The sequence below is a fragment of the Lepisosteus oculatus genome, chromosome 12 (assembly GCF_040954835.1).
Source record: "Lepisosteus oculatus isolate fLepOcu1 chromosome 12, fLepOcu1.hap2, whole genome shotgun sequence".
NCBI lineage: Eukaryota > Metazoa > Chordata > Actinopteri > Semionotiformes > Lepisosteidae > Lepisosteus > Lepisosteus oculatus.
In genome coordinates this window covers 15,987,968-16,003,953 of record NC_090707.1, presented here as the reverse complement: position 1 = coordinate 16,003,953, position 15,986 = coordinate 15,987,968, and the positions used below count along the sequence as shown (strand labels likewise).

The following is a 15,986-nucleotide window of genomic DNA, read 5'->3' as shown; positions in this document are numbered from 1 at the left end:
ATGGACAGTATTAGGTTGTTCTTCCTTAGCATGACTGCTGATTGCAACTCAACCATAATTACAGTACTAATTTCACTGCTGATTACCATACTTGAACTGGGGATAATGAAGATTCACTTGGTGTCTAGTTTTGTTTAGTTTGTGGTGTGTGTTTTCTAACTTGTGTTCCAGATAAAAGTTTCTGTTGCGAAATCTATTAGTTATACCCATATACATATATCTGTAAAATAGCATAGTCTCATCATTAAAAGCACAGAGTGACAATACAATTATATTAATATTTACTTGTATGGCAGAATCAGATGCATCAACCAGTGGCATCTTTTTGATTCATACTTATAATTTCTGCTAGTCAATGGTCTCATCCTGAACCATACCTTTTTCAGCTGTAGACATTATTTTATGATGTGTCTTTCATTTCACAGCTGTACATCAAGTGATGATCATGAGAACTAAAGAATCTGGACTTTTGAATGTTTGCAACTAAAGATTTGAGAAACAGCGTTTAGAATGTACAATTTAGAGTATTTTGTTATTGATAAACACTGTAGTTGACACCTCCACCCTGCATCAAATGAGTACAAATACATTTGGCAAGATATTACATTTGTTCTGTTAAAATCTCTGGCACATCAGAATAATGTAACTCATGACTGCAACCAATTTACAAAGTTATTTGGGAAATGACAACTATTTGTAACAGGTACACTGACATTTCAGTGTGCAGATGTGGCACTGTTTAATTCATTATCTGCTGAACAGTTATCAATAGGGTGTCTACTGTGAATGTCTAGTAGCTTGTGTTGAATAGTGTTGAAAGCAATGCAATCTGTGTATCAGTGACACCTACTCTGCACTAGGTTGTAGATGCTGTCTTGTACAAATTCCTCACATTCTCATCATACAGGAAAATCATGATTGCACAAGCAGCACAAGGACGTTGTCCTGCTGGAACATTGTCACGTCAGGATGTCGCAGCAACAAAGGTCCCAGGATTTGATCAGTAGCACTGAGCAGTTACTGTAGGTTACCATCAGTCAATATACAGGAAGTGGAGCTCTGTAGATACCAAACACTCCAGCAAGATATTCACACATGAATCTCCCCCATCACGTGGGCTGTTCTACATGACAAGTAATGAATCATTCTTCTCGTCTGCATCACACTCTCTGATGTCATTCAGGAAGGTTGAAACCGGACACGACTTCACGTTTCGGTGGCGTAAAGGGATTGTTCTTTTGAGAAGTGGGACATATTCGCTCCTTTCTATTTTACTTTCTTGTTATTCTCTAGACTTGACGTTCATGCTATAACAACCAGCTAGAGAACTTTCTGCATTACTCCACGACCGTCCACCCATCCCTCAAGTATACGGTTAACATATCTTCGAAACACTTGAAGAAGGCTCCACAGCCGAAACGTTGTTTCTTCTCTTTTCCGCATGGAATAAACCTTTACTTGTTCCTCTGCAGCCTACGCATGCTGACGCAACTACCCGATTGAACTACTTTGTGTCTGTGTCTGCCCTATGGTGGACTGGTTTTCCATCCAGAGTGTATCCTGCCTCTCGGCTTTTGCTTGCACAGGCTCTGGCTCCCTTGCAACCCTGAATTGGAAGTGGAGGTTAGAAAATTGATGGATGAATGGACACCACTTTAATCAATACCCATATGCTTTATATTGGAAAAAAATGATGTTACTTGTAACTCCGCATCTTGTGCAGCACTGCCAGCTGGAGCAAGATGCCTCAAAGATGGTATCCAGAAATCTCGACAATAAGGCATCATTCAGTTGCTCGAACATTTTCTTTTGTATCACATGTATCCCCTGTCAAATGAACTTTATTAAAGCTTGTCCTGATAAATGTATCTTCCATTGTGTAATCAAAGTGCAGGATCACTGTAATACTGGGGAGTGAGGCATTAGATATTATTATTATATATATAGGCATTATATAAAGAAAATAAAGTTACAAAAGGAAAACCACAGACAAGGCTTTTTTTTACTATAATAAATCTGCTAACCACCCAGGAAGAATAAGGGTTGAATTGTACACAGCAATACAGAGAGAAGCAGGGAGAGTTAAATATTGCTAAAAATAATATTTAATGGAAAGTCATAATTCATTTAAATTTATAAGGTTATTACTTCATCCAGGATTTGCATTTGATAATTCTTAATAAGGAAAAGTTTAAAACATACATTTTATAAATATGAGCTAAATGATGAGGTATGGAAATACAGATGAAATTATAGTCACTGTACTGTATATAACATCTACTGTTGACAGGTGTATTCTAATTTGTTTGGATTTTGTAATGAATGAAGGAAAAATGCATCATGCAGTGTACTATGTATTAAAAAAACCGAATGCAGTACAGGTTTCCATGGAGCTTGCTTCAATTTCCCCAGAACGAAGTGATCTCTACCAAGGAGAAATTATATTAAATGGCCAAACCAGATACTGCTAGCATTGGGTGGCCTCATTATCAATCAATTATGTGCCATTTAATGTGTTGAATGGGGACAGAAGGGCTTTTAATACACTAGGAGAATAAAGAAAAATGTTTTGCTGCTCCTTGTTGCTAGTGAGTATTTTTTTTAAATAGGAAACTGCAAATAAGTGACAGACATCTTGTGCATTAAACCAAACTGGCATGAACAACATTACTGCAATATCATATTTTGCAATCTATAACCCTAAAATACTTTAAAACCCTATGAAGACCTTATACTACCTTGCTGATGAATTTTGTCCTTTTTAAAATAATTTGCATTAAGCTTCCATATGCCATTTTTATGCAAGTATTAAATTTCCATAAATACTATGTTTTTCTGTTATAATTTAGCAACTGAATGCTTTAGGGAATAAATGGAGACAAATTACATAGTGTCTTTATATTTTATTCACATATCTTACATTTTGTAATGTCTAAGTCTCACTTTCTGATGGCAACCAGAAAGCTTGATTCAGCACCTACAGTAATGTACTGTATTCTTATTCTTCATTCATACAAGAGAACACACAAAAACACTCAGCTTTCACTTACAATGTACACCCATCACTCAAAGCGTTTCTGTGTGAATGTTAATATACAAAGAGGGGCCTGAAAATAAAATCCACAGAAAAACAAAAAAAAATAAACAGATCAGCAGCATGCATAACATTAAAAAAATTAAGTTAAACTTTCCTTCCTTCCATGAAAGACTCGAGTCTATTATGTGGCCCAGAAAAACAATTTCCAATCTTCAGAAATCATAAAACTACCTGATAAAAATAAGTGAACTAAGTTTGTTTGTTTATCAGTTTTATGTTTTAAGGATTAAAATGTGTGGTACCGATTTCCTTAAAAATCAGTACTGGTAAAAAGACATGCTGGGCAATTGAGACTATATGGATTGTCAGGATTTAAAATTCATATCACCTGCAAAGTAAAAGATAGCACTTTACAATAAGGAATATTCCTGTCCCTGCCCCACAGTGCTGAGAGTGCTAAGGATAATTCATGTTTAACAGGGGAACACACCGTGACTTCCAAGTGCATTTATTAATTACACTGGAAATTATGTACAGTATTTCCTCATACGTAATAATATTAAAACCTAACAAATTCAGACACCTTGTAAAGTGTTATCTGGTACTGTTACAAAATGATATCAATATGATACTGTTTTGCAATGGTCTGCTTATACTGTATGAGTTACTGTACTATGTAGCTAATTTTTAAACTGTCAAAACTACAACAGTTGTTGGATCCAGTTGCTGCTCAGAACAGTATATGGTATAGTGAAGCTTCACTGCCTTAAGCATGAACATGGGCAGAGAACCAAATCGGTCTACCTGCAAAGACGCCAGATGAAAAACAATGTAAAATTAAGATGTGAACACTACAATTCAAAATAATAATAACCCATAATGTGATAAAAGCCCAGACTGAATTGTTACCACAAAGCCTACAGTAATTCACATTACGTTCCAAAACTATCAGTGATTTTTTTCCCCTGAAATGCTCCTGATCTCAAATTAACATACTTTTCTGAATATATTAAAAGATACAAGTTGTAGAACCATATGATGCAATAGGAAACAAAAAGGCGTGATATTTTTTGCACTGCCGACAGTCTTCTCATATGGACAAAACAACAAAACCTAAGGGAGTGAATATTAATTTTACTGTTTACATTGGGTTCCACCAGCACAAATGGTAGTGCAATTGATGGGTATCTGTTAACCCTGGCACACAGCAGCAGAGAAACAGCAACACAGAGGCAATGCTCTCCCACCAAGACCAAGCCTCCACCATTTTGATTGAAATCGTGCAGAAAGAGCAGTGATTACACTGCACAAAAGCAATACACACCAACCTGTTGTGATGATCGCAAAAATCAGGGTTTCATTTAAAGGAGCACCTGCACATTTCCCACTTGATAATTTGAAAACCTGCATCTGGCCTGTAATGTAAGGCAGGCATGCATGGCAGTAATCGGGATCTGGCATGTTCTGCATTTTACTAAAGCAGGGATGTGTGATGAAATGTATATGTTATTAGCACCAGCATATATAAAGCATATATACCAGCATGAACCAAACTGTTTTGGTAAATCACTTTTTTAGAAAAAAAAATACAAAGGTAAAATTTATTGTTTAAAATCAATAGCAGCATATCTTAAAATATTTTACAATTATTTTCTTTTAGACTTCAGCAAAAAAAAAAGTTCCTGAGGATGATTTGCAACTAGACCTTAAAGTAGAGCCTGCACACCAGAAAAGTACCCTGGACTGTCCGCGCCCACTCGTGATAGCTAACATTACATGTCTATAAGCCATATCTTTAAAATACGTCACATACACCAGTCTATCATTTCTACACAAATTTACTCACCCATAGCAGAAAACAAAAGCAATACTGTGGGAAATGATAAATTAGGAAAGAAAAGGGATGTAAATTGATTCACAGACACAATAAAAACGAAAATGTATTATTTCTTCATTATTTTTATCAGAGACGGCAAAGCAGCCTTCATGCGTCTGGTGTGCATTTTGAATTTGCAATGGAATTCCATTTACTGGATAAAGGTCTTCAGCTTAAAAACTCAAAACGCTAATAAATCTGTACTTTGGATTGGTATAAAATTTCAAAATGTGTGCAGAAACTTAAAAAAAGATCAGCTGGTAACAGGTATTACATCTAGGTGTGGATATTTCTTCTGTACTTCTGTGTGTGTGTGTGTTGGGGTAGGGGTTAGGAGCATTTTTTTTGTAATTAGTAGTCCCTTTCCAAACAAGATGGCCAGTGAGTAAAGTTGTGTTTTAACATTCAACTTATTAACTTTCCTTTTCTTTGAAATCTACACTTTAATGTATCGCCGTTAGTCGGTAGGCTTGATTGTATGCATCACGTCTTCACACATACCACTGCTATAGGGGGAACACCTTCTGGCCATGTACGTTTTACTACATCATGGGTATAGAAGGATTTTCAGAAGATAAAACGAAAGCCCAAACGTTTATTCGCCAATCACAGATTTTTGCACAGGATATGTTACAGTCCGTTGTAATGAGGCCCCCATCGCTTGTTAATGTGGTCAAAGGTATGAGACACCCACTGCTGCTCCAGGACCCTGTACCTTTCCTCACACAGATACAGCGGCTTGCCACGTCTAGGAGAGAAAACAGGAAAGAAAAAATTTTAAAGAGCATGTCATGATCGGTTGACATAAGGCAAACAAACACATCTGGACACGAACAATAACACCGATCCAAAACAGATTCAAATAGACATTTCTAAAACAGGATTTAGATTTCCGAAATATTCACAGTAGGGTATAGTTACAAGAAAGGCATTGGGTCTAGAAATTCTAAATCATACTGAAAGCATTGCTATTTTTAGCCAGGTGGTCTGCAGACCCTGTTGTGTTTCAGGGGCAGTGTCTTTTTGGTTGTTTTTTTGCAAGAAGTATACTTTTACACTTCACGAAGGAAAGAGCTGATCCATCTCGGGATACCAGCATGATAGCTCATGAAAAGAACCGTTCGTCCTAAGTGACGGACTTCCAGGAAATTAATACTGAATTTGAAAAGTGAAATTGAAACTGTTTAGTTGAAAAGTTCAGTGATGTTTTTCGTACTAAAACCATGAGAAAACTTTCAAGGAAGCAGGCTCCTTGAAAAGAAGCATAAGCATACATTATGCTTATATTCAAACCATTTCTTTTTTTATAAAGCCAGTGAATTGATATTTCCATGAATGCACATGATTTCTATATCAACTTGAATTTTAAAGCGATACACATTTATTAGAGGAGGCAGATACAAGCACCGAGTTTACCGGAGGTCTCTGTCCTCTTCCCCATGAGCATCCAAGTACACGGAGCCCCAAAGGCAGAAACGATGGCCTCTGATGATGATGATGACGGAGGCATTGATCAGCAGGAATATTCCTGTCCCTGCCCCACAGTGCTGAGAGTGCTAAGGAATAAAATCTTACCATCACTGATACAAGCCTGTATGTCTTCCAAAGACAAATTCCATCAACAGGGCAGCAAATGGATCATATTACATATGGATTAAGACACAGGAATAAGACGTATAAAAATCATTGGACTTTTTAAAATAGCATTCACATTACACAAGTGCCAACTATTCCATGCACTGTATGACTGCAAACAATTGAATTAGGAAACATGAGCGACATATTGTAAAAGCAGGAAAAATTGAGTAGAGTCAATATTCTACATGTCCCTGCTACTTATTGTGCCCTTCTATGGAAGTATTAAAGCAAAAAAAACATCAAATCAGTACACTTACTCACCAAAACACATTCACAGTAACTCTGTTGCTTACAGCAAAGCCCTTTGAGGCATACAAAGGTTCCACACACTAAACAGAGTGCAGGATCCTTAGGCACCTTATTGCAGACAGAGCAGGCCTTCCTGTGATAGTACTGGAAGATGGTATTGTAATTCTCTGGTAAGTGAAGCAGATGAGGTGCAGCCCAGTGAGGATCCTGGGCAAGCAACGTCTGAAGAGAACAAAGGTGGAAAGCACAAAAATGCATTAAAGTCTTTCTTTGCTACCCTAACACACACTTACCGAATAAATGCCATAAACCTACTGAATACATTATGTTGCAATTTTAATTTTTGAAATCAACTGCCAATCTTCCCTCCATGACAAAAGAATCTCTCGTGTAATTCACTGCATTCTTAAACTGTAGCGTTTTTCTCCACCTCATTTTAAAAAATTAGAACCGCAAATGATTCTTACTACTGAAACCTGTTCAACATGTAACAAACATTCAAATGGTCTGTCTTGACTGATTAAACATTGCTGAAATGCCATCCAAAAAGGTGTTTGGATAAGGGGGAAAAAAAACAATACAAAAAGTAAAGTCAGCAACATTTAAAATCGTGATGTTGATAATGTCACAGATAGCTTCAGATTTAGTTTCCACCATCCATTTCTGCAGACAATCAGCAAATACGGTGTCCTTTTCACTGGGTATAGCAGGGTGTACGTCAATTGTAACCGTATTTAATGCTTCTACAAGCCTTTATTGGGAAAGATGTTTTTTTCTGCACTTTTCCTTGGATCGGTGACAGCTCAAGCTGTTAAGATCTTTCATTTACTCAAGTGTCACTTCCACTGTTCTTCTCACACATCTCACATCAATCTGTGTGAAAGCCATGCTAATCCACTCAGGCCTCAATCAGGGCTGATTTTATTCTCGGCTGCCTTCGCCAAACCTTCTATCAATTGATTCGGAAAGGGGGTGACAAGTGTCCTGTGATTCACTGGCTTTTGGCTGCAGTAAATGGAAATAACTCCATGATCCTCCAAACCTCTCTTCCTAGGTCCCAGGTGGCAACGATTTTCTTACTCGTTCGCTTTTTATTTGGCTTGAGGATGTGGCTAACACTTGATCACAGAGAAAGCAGCTGCTGTAACCATCCATACGATCTCCATGGTATGAACTATTTCAGGCCAGCGCAAGTCACGTGCCGAGCATTTTCCTTTTTTAGCATAATGGTTTACTAAATATGTTGGACTTGAAAACATCCTTTTTGCTATAGCACTTGAAAAAATGTACATGTGGGTCAGAATTTGTATTCAGACCATCTACAAAAGTTCAAAAGGCTGTTTTTTTAATGATCTAAAATCTTTAAAATAATATTCAAGCTTTCCCTTAATGTACAGTATATGGTTTCTGAGTTGCATTTTATTGCGCTGATATTCTAGTAAATAAGCCCATCACGATTGGAGATTTCTGCTTACAGTGATGGCCTGAACTGGTGACTGGTGTCTAATCATAACATGGTGTGCTACAAAGGTCATCAAAGAGTGATAGTAACAGTCTGAAATGACTACAGACTTCATTCAAGAATCCCAGGAATAAGAAACAGTAAAAACATTACATTAATATAATCAATATAATTGTGTGTCAGTGATGTTGTACAATAATTACAGATGCCCAGCTATCACAATCCAGATTATAATGATAGGCATTACCATCATCAATTTGATGAAAGTCTATAATATACTAATAACAGTAAAGGTAACAGGTACATATAGTTTCTTACTAAGTATTATTAATTAAACTTCATTTACACAACTTCTACTTATGTTTCTAAAAAGAAATATACAAATTTGAGCAAAGGCCTTCTATTTATTTTCTTACAACCAAAACCTACCACAGCATGTTTTTTCTGTGTATCCGTGAATGCTGTTACTTCTGAGCACCACTGAGATATCAAGTCAAACGCTGGGACTGACCACTCAAGGCAGGAGGCACTGCTTAACTGGTTTGATGGTTGAAGCCCCAGACAGCTAGCCAGCACAGAAAATTCCTCTTCCCTCTAAGAAACAAAAAGCAGCACTGAAATATAGATTGAAACCAAAAAAGATTCCAGATTTCATTCAGTGTAAAAAAAAAAAAGGTTTGCTGACAGAAATTTACCTAAAATGTGGGGAGCGCAATGGCTGAAAAATAAGGGTTCAGCATAAGTCCCCACTCACAGCAGGGGCTATGCCCCTTTGCCTGGAGATCACAAGCTTGAATCCAGAGGGCAGGGCACAAAAGTACAACAAGATCTACTGTTTGTGCACTAGGTTCAAAGCACCAAAAAAAGTAAATGCACAGGACGTACATTCACATCTTTAGGATTTAATTTCTCAGAGGCTAATATGGGGTTGTAGGAGTAAGGTTTCTGAATATTCAGTATTCAGAATTTACAGAATCAGCCATTCCAAGGCGTTATATAGGGTAATAACCTATGACACCTAAATCTAGAAGTGACATTAATTAATATTATTTTGCACATTCATTAATTGCAAACTCTAAATTTCTAAAAGTCCAATTTTCTAAAACAAAAGAATCAGGACTTTAAGGCACATAAAAGTAACTAGTGATCTCAAAGCTGCGTTAAACCAGTGTGTAATACAAGTAATATATATTGAAACACTGTAAAAAACAAGTGTTCTCCTAGACATACATAGGGTACAGTTATGACAAGTTGAGAGACTCTGGAAAAAAATGCTTTCAATGAGACAATTTAGAAAGCAGCACCTAAATGAAAACTTTTGTTTAATTTGTGCTATAAAATATACAAACCAGACAACTGGGTAAGTCATCCCCATAAAGGTGGTGCTGCAAGAGGCTGGAGATCCTGAGGAAGGGCAGACAGAACTGCTGGAGAGCGTATTCGATTGACTGAGGGGACCAGATACTGGAACTCAGCTGGAAAAAAGGACAGCCACATGTAGTACTGTCATTGCACCCATACCTTCACCGCAGATCTAACATGCATATGGAATCAAAGTACATTTATTGAAGACAGCCGGAGAAAAGCAGCCAGGAAAGGATTTTTCAGAACCCCAACTGCATCTCTTTGAAATTATCTGTTCAGATAACTGAACACTGCACTGACTTTAACGATCAAAATTGAAGTTGCTTACTATTGACATTTCATCCGGGGCCACCTCATACAAGCCCTTTCCTTTGGACAGCTCCATGATCACATGACTCAGCAATGCCTCCCAACACTTTTCTGCACTGCACGTGTTCTGTGAAACACACACGAGAAGTTCACATCAATCACAGGATTTTCTTTTCTCCGCTCCATCACAAACAGTCAGGGGAAAAAAAAAACAATATAGTTTTTGGTCTTTCAACCATTAATCTTAGGCAAAAAGTAGTTATATAAGGATGATCAAAACTGACACTGAGCGTTTCAGCGAGAGAGATGAAAGAACCGATGTAGCTGGTGCTTTGACATCCTATGCCCACACTGCAGCAAGAATCTTTTATCCGTAAAAAAAGGGATCCAGGCTGGATCTCCAGTAGAGTCTGTTTGCTAAGGACTGTACAAATGCCTGAGCCCTGCTGGGACTGAGCTGCAGTGGGATCAGACGAGCCAGGAGATGCTGTTTGCTAAGGGGTTAGAGCCCCATTTCAAACCTGGCGCTTGCTAGACACTGTGCCACAGTCAGTACAGGGCCCGTCCTTCAGCTATGCAGAAAGCACAACTTTCTGTTGCAATCAGCAGGGAGAAAAAAAGTCATAGACTGGGAAACCCAAGTTAAAAGGCTTTGTTTAGCTACAGCTCGCTTACGCCAACCTAGGTTTGAATTGGCAAGTCTGCTTGAAGAGCAATTAAGAATTCCAACAGCGATAAAAAATTAAATAAGGAAATGATACCCCTAAAATGGATCCTGTACCTGGCTTTAGGTACAGAAATAGCAATTGGTATTTTTAGAATAAAGTGACAAGACCATCTGGAAACTCTTAACAAGCACTTAACATGTCAACCAGAAATAATCTTCAATTAATAATCTTATTAGAACATCCCCACGTTCTTATTTTTTAAATTACTTTAAATCCATTTTTAGGTTTCTTATGCAATTTGTTTTTTTTTCCCCTGAACAACACAGCATTGTAGTATAGTTTAGGCACAGTACATTAATGCTACAATAACTCTTTTTATATTATAAAATATTTGACTGTTGATAAGAGCTGAAACATTACTGAATATGTGTTCAGATAAAATCCAACTGGTTCTACCAATATTTTATGTGGGGTAAAGCAGCCAACATCTATCAAACTGGCGGTAAAAGAATATAAACTGGCAACTCTCTTATCTATCTCAGAGTGCTCTGTCATAGATTTATAGCTGAGGAATTTACTGCCACTGAATTCCGTTTTCTCTAGGCTACAGTCTTCTTTAAGATTTCATTTTTTTAGAATCCTTTTAATATACGCACCAAAGTGGTGTTCTACATAAGACCTGGAGATATTGGCAATAACAATAACCTCCAATGTTAGATTTACCGCCATGAACTGAAAGCTCTATTGTTCATGAAGAGAAAAATCAACTGTACTGCCTTGGTAGATGGAAACATTTGGCGTTCTATGTGTTTGTCCACCACTTTAATTTATGCGATAACGAAGCCTTTCAAATAGAAATGTCCTAACACAGATGTCAATGTTAAACGCCGTGCTGTTTGCGAACTATAAATGCCCCTGTTGGAAAAACTGTAGTGCATAAGTAGCTAAAAGAAAACGGCAGTGGTTCAGCCATCATTATTTCTTTTGTCAGGTCTGTACAGTTCATTCATCTTTCAGAAAGCAGACACTGTGTGGTGCTCTAAAATATTAAACCCACCACTCAATTAATACTGGCATCTCTTTTCTTTATGACAAACTGCAGGAAGGAAGCAGCAGTCACACATCACTGTCCACATCCCCAATTCAGACTTAAAAATGTTTTTATTTCAGCGACACCCACAGTATTCATGCCATTACCTTTTTTAGGGCTCCTGCATTTTTCCAGGCTAATCTCTCCTCTGGACTGAATTTGACTGAAAGCGCTCCAATGGCATGAACATACTGCAGTGTGTACAGTATTTTCACAATACAGGTAAAGTGTTCTGTGGAAGTCAAACAAATAAAGGACATGAAACAATGATACCACAACACAAAAAGCTTCTGAAAGACTTCACTGAATATTGTACTGTAAAGCTGTAGAAAAACAATAACAAAATCAAACTGATTCAAATGGCTTATTTTTTTACCCTGGTGCAGTATTGTAAATACAGCAGTAATAGGTATCAATAGGACATTCTGTCAAATGAAGCATCTCATAATGAGTAGCTTAAACTTTTGTAAAGGCAAATGCATGCACCTGCAAAAGCCTTTTTTCATCCAAAACTATTTTACGATTCTATATATTAATATACATATCTCTATATACACATGTAAATGTACTGCACGATATAACTAAACGTATATCTATTTTGGGTACATATTTCAATATTTACACATTTAATGTCACACTAGTTGTAACTGAATTCAAGTCTTATTTTTATTGCAGTAGCACATTTAAGGCCTGCGTACCCAGATCTCCTGATTAGGAAGCTGAACATAAGGGATTTCAACTGTTTTTGCTATTTTTAGACATATTGGAGAGAAACACTTAATGAACTTAATGATTATGCTTCACATGCATGTTCTAAAAATTATTTAACGTTTTGCCCCACAACAGATAAGGGATTTATCCAAAAACAAACCTTTTTGCTGTGCAAAACACTAAATGATCTATTTAAGATTAAATGTTTAAAAATTATTTTTACATAAAGGAAACTGTTGCCAAAACCAAGTATTTAAAATCAGATTTGACTAAAACTAGGCATGTACTGTCAGCATAGTTCTACTAGTACTCAAGTTTACATATTGGCATTCCGAATATGACTTTTCCTCAATATTGCTCACATTCGCTTTATCTCTGGACATTGGCATTTATGATCGATTGGTAGATGGTGCAAATCTTATTTCTGCAGTTTGATCTTTCTTGGAAGCTGCAACATGAATATTTCCATTTTTATAACAAGTTTATGGAAGAAAATGAGCAAAAAATATTTTTTATTAAAAACTGTATTGCATCTGCCCAGACAGTAAAGTAACACTTGCAGGAAACAAAGCCAGTTCCTGTTTACATTATTTTCTTGGCTTGTGTTAACCCCAATTGTGAAATCAATATGGGGCCACTTGAAAACACAGAAGAATAGGTGTTGGAGGGGGAAAAAAAAATGCAGGAAGTGCGCTTCCAGCGTCTTTGCTCCCTTAGGGATATCAGCATAATAAAACTGAGCTGTTCGCTCAAGCTTACATGACAGCAAAAACCAGACACAGGATAATGTGAGGGCAGGTGTGGCGAGAGATGATTGATGCTGCACTCTGCGAGAAAGGCTGTGCTACCGGGAGGCAGAGCTGTGCAACAGAATGGAAGCTGAATGCCTTGAACAGCATTGATTTTGGTGGGGAGGGGAGAAAGAGTGAAGGAGAAGAAAATGCCCACTAAAGAAACATTACCCTAATTTGCTTATAGGAAAAAGGCCTATGTTTAGAAATAAGACGTTAAAACAGCATACCATGGCTTTAAGGCTTAATAACAGAATATTAATATGCTAATGCAATCGGGGACACTCATCTTAGGTTTGACACCTTTTTCTCAGTGCCTGTAAAACTCAATATGTTGTGTATTTAATACCTGGCTTCTTAAAATGACTATTACTTATTACTATTACTTAGTCCCATTTTCTTTTAAAGTGAATATTTACATAAAAACTTGAATTCTCAAACTGAACTCTTCATAGGTGAATGAAGTTAAATGTCAGCAAAAAGCAAAAGCAAGACCAAAAACAAAAATGTTGATTGCAGAAGTATTTACCCCCCTGAGTCAATATTTGGTGGAAGCGCTTTTGGCAGCAATTACAGCTAAGAGTCTTTTTGGATAAATCTCTCCGAACTGTGATTGCTCCTAGCAGTTTTTGCTGACATTTAAGTTCTTTTACCCATAAAAGTGTTCAGGTTGAGAATTCAAGTTCTCAATAAAAAAAAACTTAAAAAACTGTGTTACTCAACAAAATAAGTCATCATTTCAAAGTGGGTGAAGACTTTTGCTTGGCATAATTTTACTTTGTAATAGAAAAAGTTTTTTATGACAAAAGCATAAAAAGAGTTCTGACTAAGATGCTCACACAGATCATTTAAGCAAGATAGTACAGTTATATTTATGTAAGAAAGCATTAATACATCCAGGGCAAGCAATATGACCACTTGGGTGCTCCAAATTTAACAAAAAAAAAGCACATAATGCAGTCTATCAAAATAGCAGGCTAATTCTTCATTTTCAACTTTTCATCATTTTTAAAATGAAAATCTTCGTCTGGTCCTTCGGATGAGACATAAAACTGACATCCTGACTCTCTGAGGTCATTAAAAATCCCAGGGCGTTTCTCAAAAAGAGTAGGGGTGTAACTCCGGCATCCTGGCCAAATTTCCCATTGGCCCTTACCAATAATGGCCTCCTAATAATCCCCCTCTATGAATTGGCTTCTTTACTCTGCTCTCCTCCCCACTGAGAGCTGATGTGTGGTGAGCGTTCTGGCGCACTATGGCTGCCGTCGCATCATCCAGGTGGGGCTGCACATTGGTGGTGGTGGTGGAGAGGATTCCCCATTACCTGTAAAGGGCTTTGAGTGGAGTGCCCAGAAAACCGCTACTTTATATAAGTGTAAGCAATTAATTAATTATTATTATTAAGATGTGCAAGTACTGACAAGAAAAGAGGATGGCTGACCTTACTTGCACACAAAAAACGATTTGGAAAAAAAACTCTTGACCTTTAAACATTTATACAGCTTAAATGTCATTGATACGATTGCAAGTTTAATAAAGTAGATGATTAACATTCTAAACCTCCCAGGCCTACACTGGCTGTTTTCAGTCCTGTTACCAATAATATTACCAAATTAAAACAGCTCCACCTTGAAAGTAAGGCATAATTCAGAGTCAGTTGGCAACCTCCCTCAACCTTCAGTGTAACTAAAGCCAAGGGATGCCCTGACCTCCATCAGATAGTCCCTTCTGTGATAAAAGGCTTAATTTGGAGTGATCCTTCTTTCTGATGGTTTAAAGATCAATTTTCCATCTCAGGATGAACAATATAAAATGGCATTTATTTTGGCTTAATCAATGTGGAATTGAAAAAGATACAAAGTCCATCTAAAGGCTAATAAGACATTGAATGTTGTGCTCAAAGCTGCTTCTGAAGGGCAATGAGAGGAGGTGTTAAACCTTGTCAATAGTGAGAAACATTGTTAAAGCAGTACAGCTGATTTCTGAATGCCGTTAAGAGCAAGATGCCCATATAAAACAAAGATTTTAAATTGAATCTTAAATTTCACAGACAAAATAAGGTCAAATGGAAAATAGGCTAACACAAGCTTAATTATTCATTTTTAAACACCACATGACGAGTTCTGAAATGCCATGCATCCTTTGCGATTGGTATCATAAACTTTCACGCTGGATTAAAAAAAACTAATCCTGCAGCCCCGGAAGAGCAGTTGCGTGGGGAGAACTGCTTATATCGTGTGGCACCTACGCAGTCCTGGGAAAAACGGCATTACAGAGGCACCTCTACGTTTCTCTCGGGTGTGGCATTTCAACCCAGGAAAACATGTTTACCAAAGCTCTAAAAAAAAAAATAATCCAGGAAATTAATTCACTGTGACCTCCACCTCTGTATATTAGCAGAGATTATTTTGATTCAACAATATTTCATTTTATTATGTGGTTTCAGCTGAGTTATTAGCTAAGTGCTTGTACTGTGCTAATTAATTCTGATTACACATTGGCTGCAATAGGATCCCTTGTCTGATTAATTTGGACAACTGGTCACATAAATGGAAAACAAACAGAAAATACATCATGTGACTCCTCCTTAGGAGAATAAAGTCGAAATTCTTTGTCAGAAAAGCAGGGAGATTTAAATAGGTCCTTTTCTCCAGCACACACAGTACCACTAGGGGAGCAAAAGTGTTAAACATCATAAAAAAGGATCAGACTGAATCAGTGTTGTTAGTGAAGAATAGGAGTAAGGGGTGAAAATGAAAGGGAATGAAGAGTAGGTCCTGAAAACAGGGT

At 37.2% G+C, this 15,986-nt stretch overlaps 1 protein-coding gene across 4 annotated transcripts in view; it reads right to left on the bottom strand.

Moving 5' to 3' along the window:
- Positions 1–2,888: 2,888 nt before the first annotated feature.
- ubr3 (ubiquitin protein ligase E3 component n-recognin 3) overlaps positions 2,889–15,986 on the bottom strand; it is an 80,107-nt gene continuing 67,009 nt past the window's right edge. For all 4 annotated transcript variants that reach the window (XM_069197078.1, XM_069197079.1, XM_069197080.1 and 1 more), the window contains 7 exons: positions 11,802–11,926; positions 9,956–10,063; positions 9,612–9,737; positions 8,692–8,856; positions 6,813–7,022; positions 6,330–6,469; positions 2,889–5,661 (listed from right to left, as the gene is read on the bottom strand). In XM_069197078.1, coding sequence (XP_069053179.1) covers positions 5,544–5,661; positions 6,330–6,469; positions 6,813–7,022; positions 8,692–8,856; positions 9,612–9,737; positions 9,956–10,063; positions 11,802–11,926 — 992 coding nt within the window. In that variant the 3' untranslated portion in view covers positions 2,889–5,543. The remainder of the gene's footprint in view (positions 5,662–6,329; positions 6,470–6,812; positions 7,023–8,691; positions 8,857–9,611; positions 9,738–9,955; positions 10,064–11,801; positions 11,927–15,986) is intronic.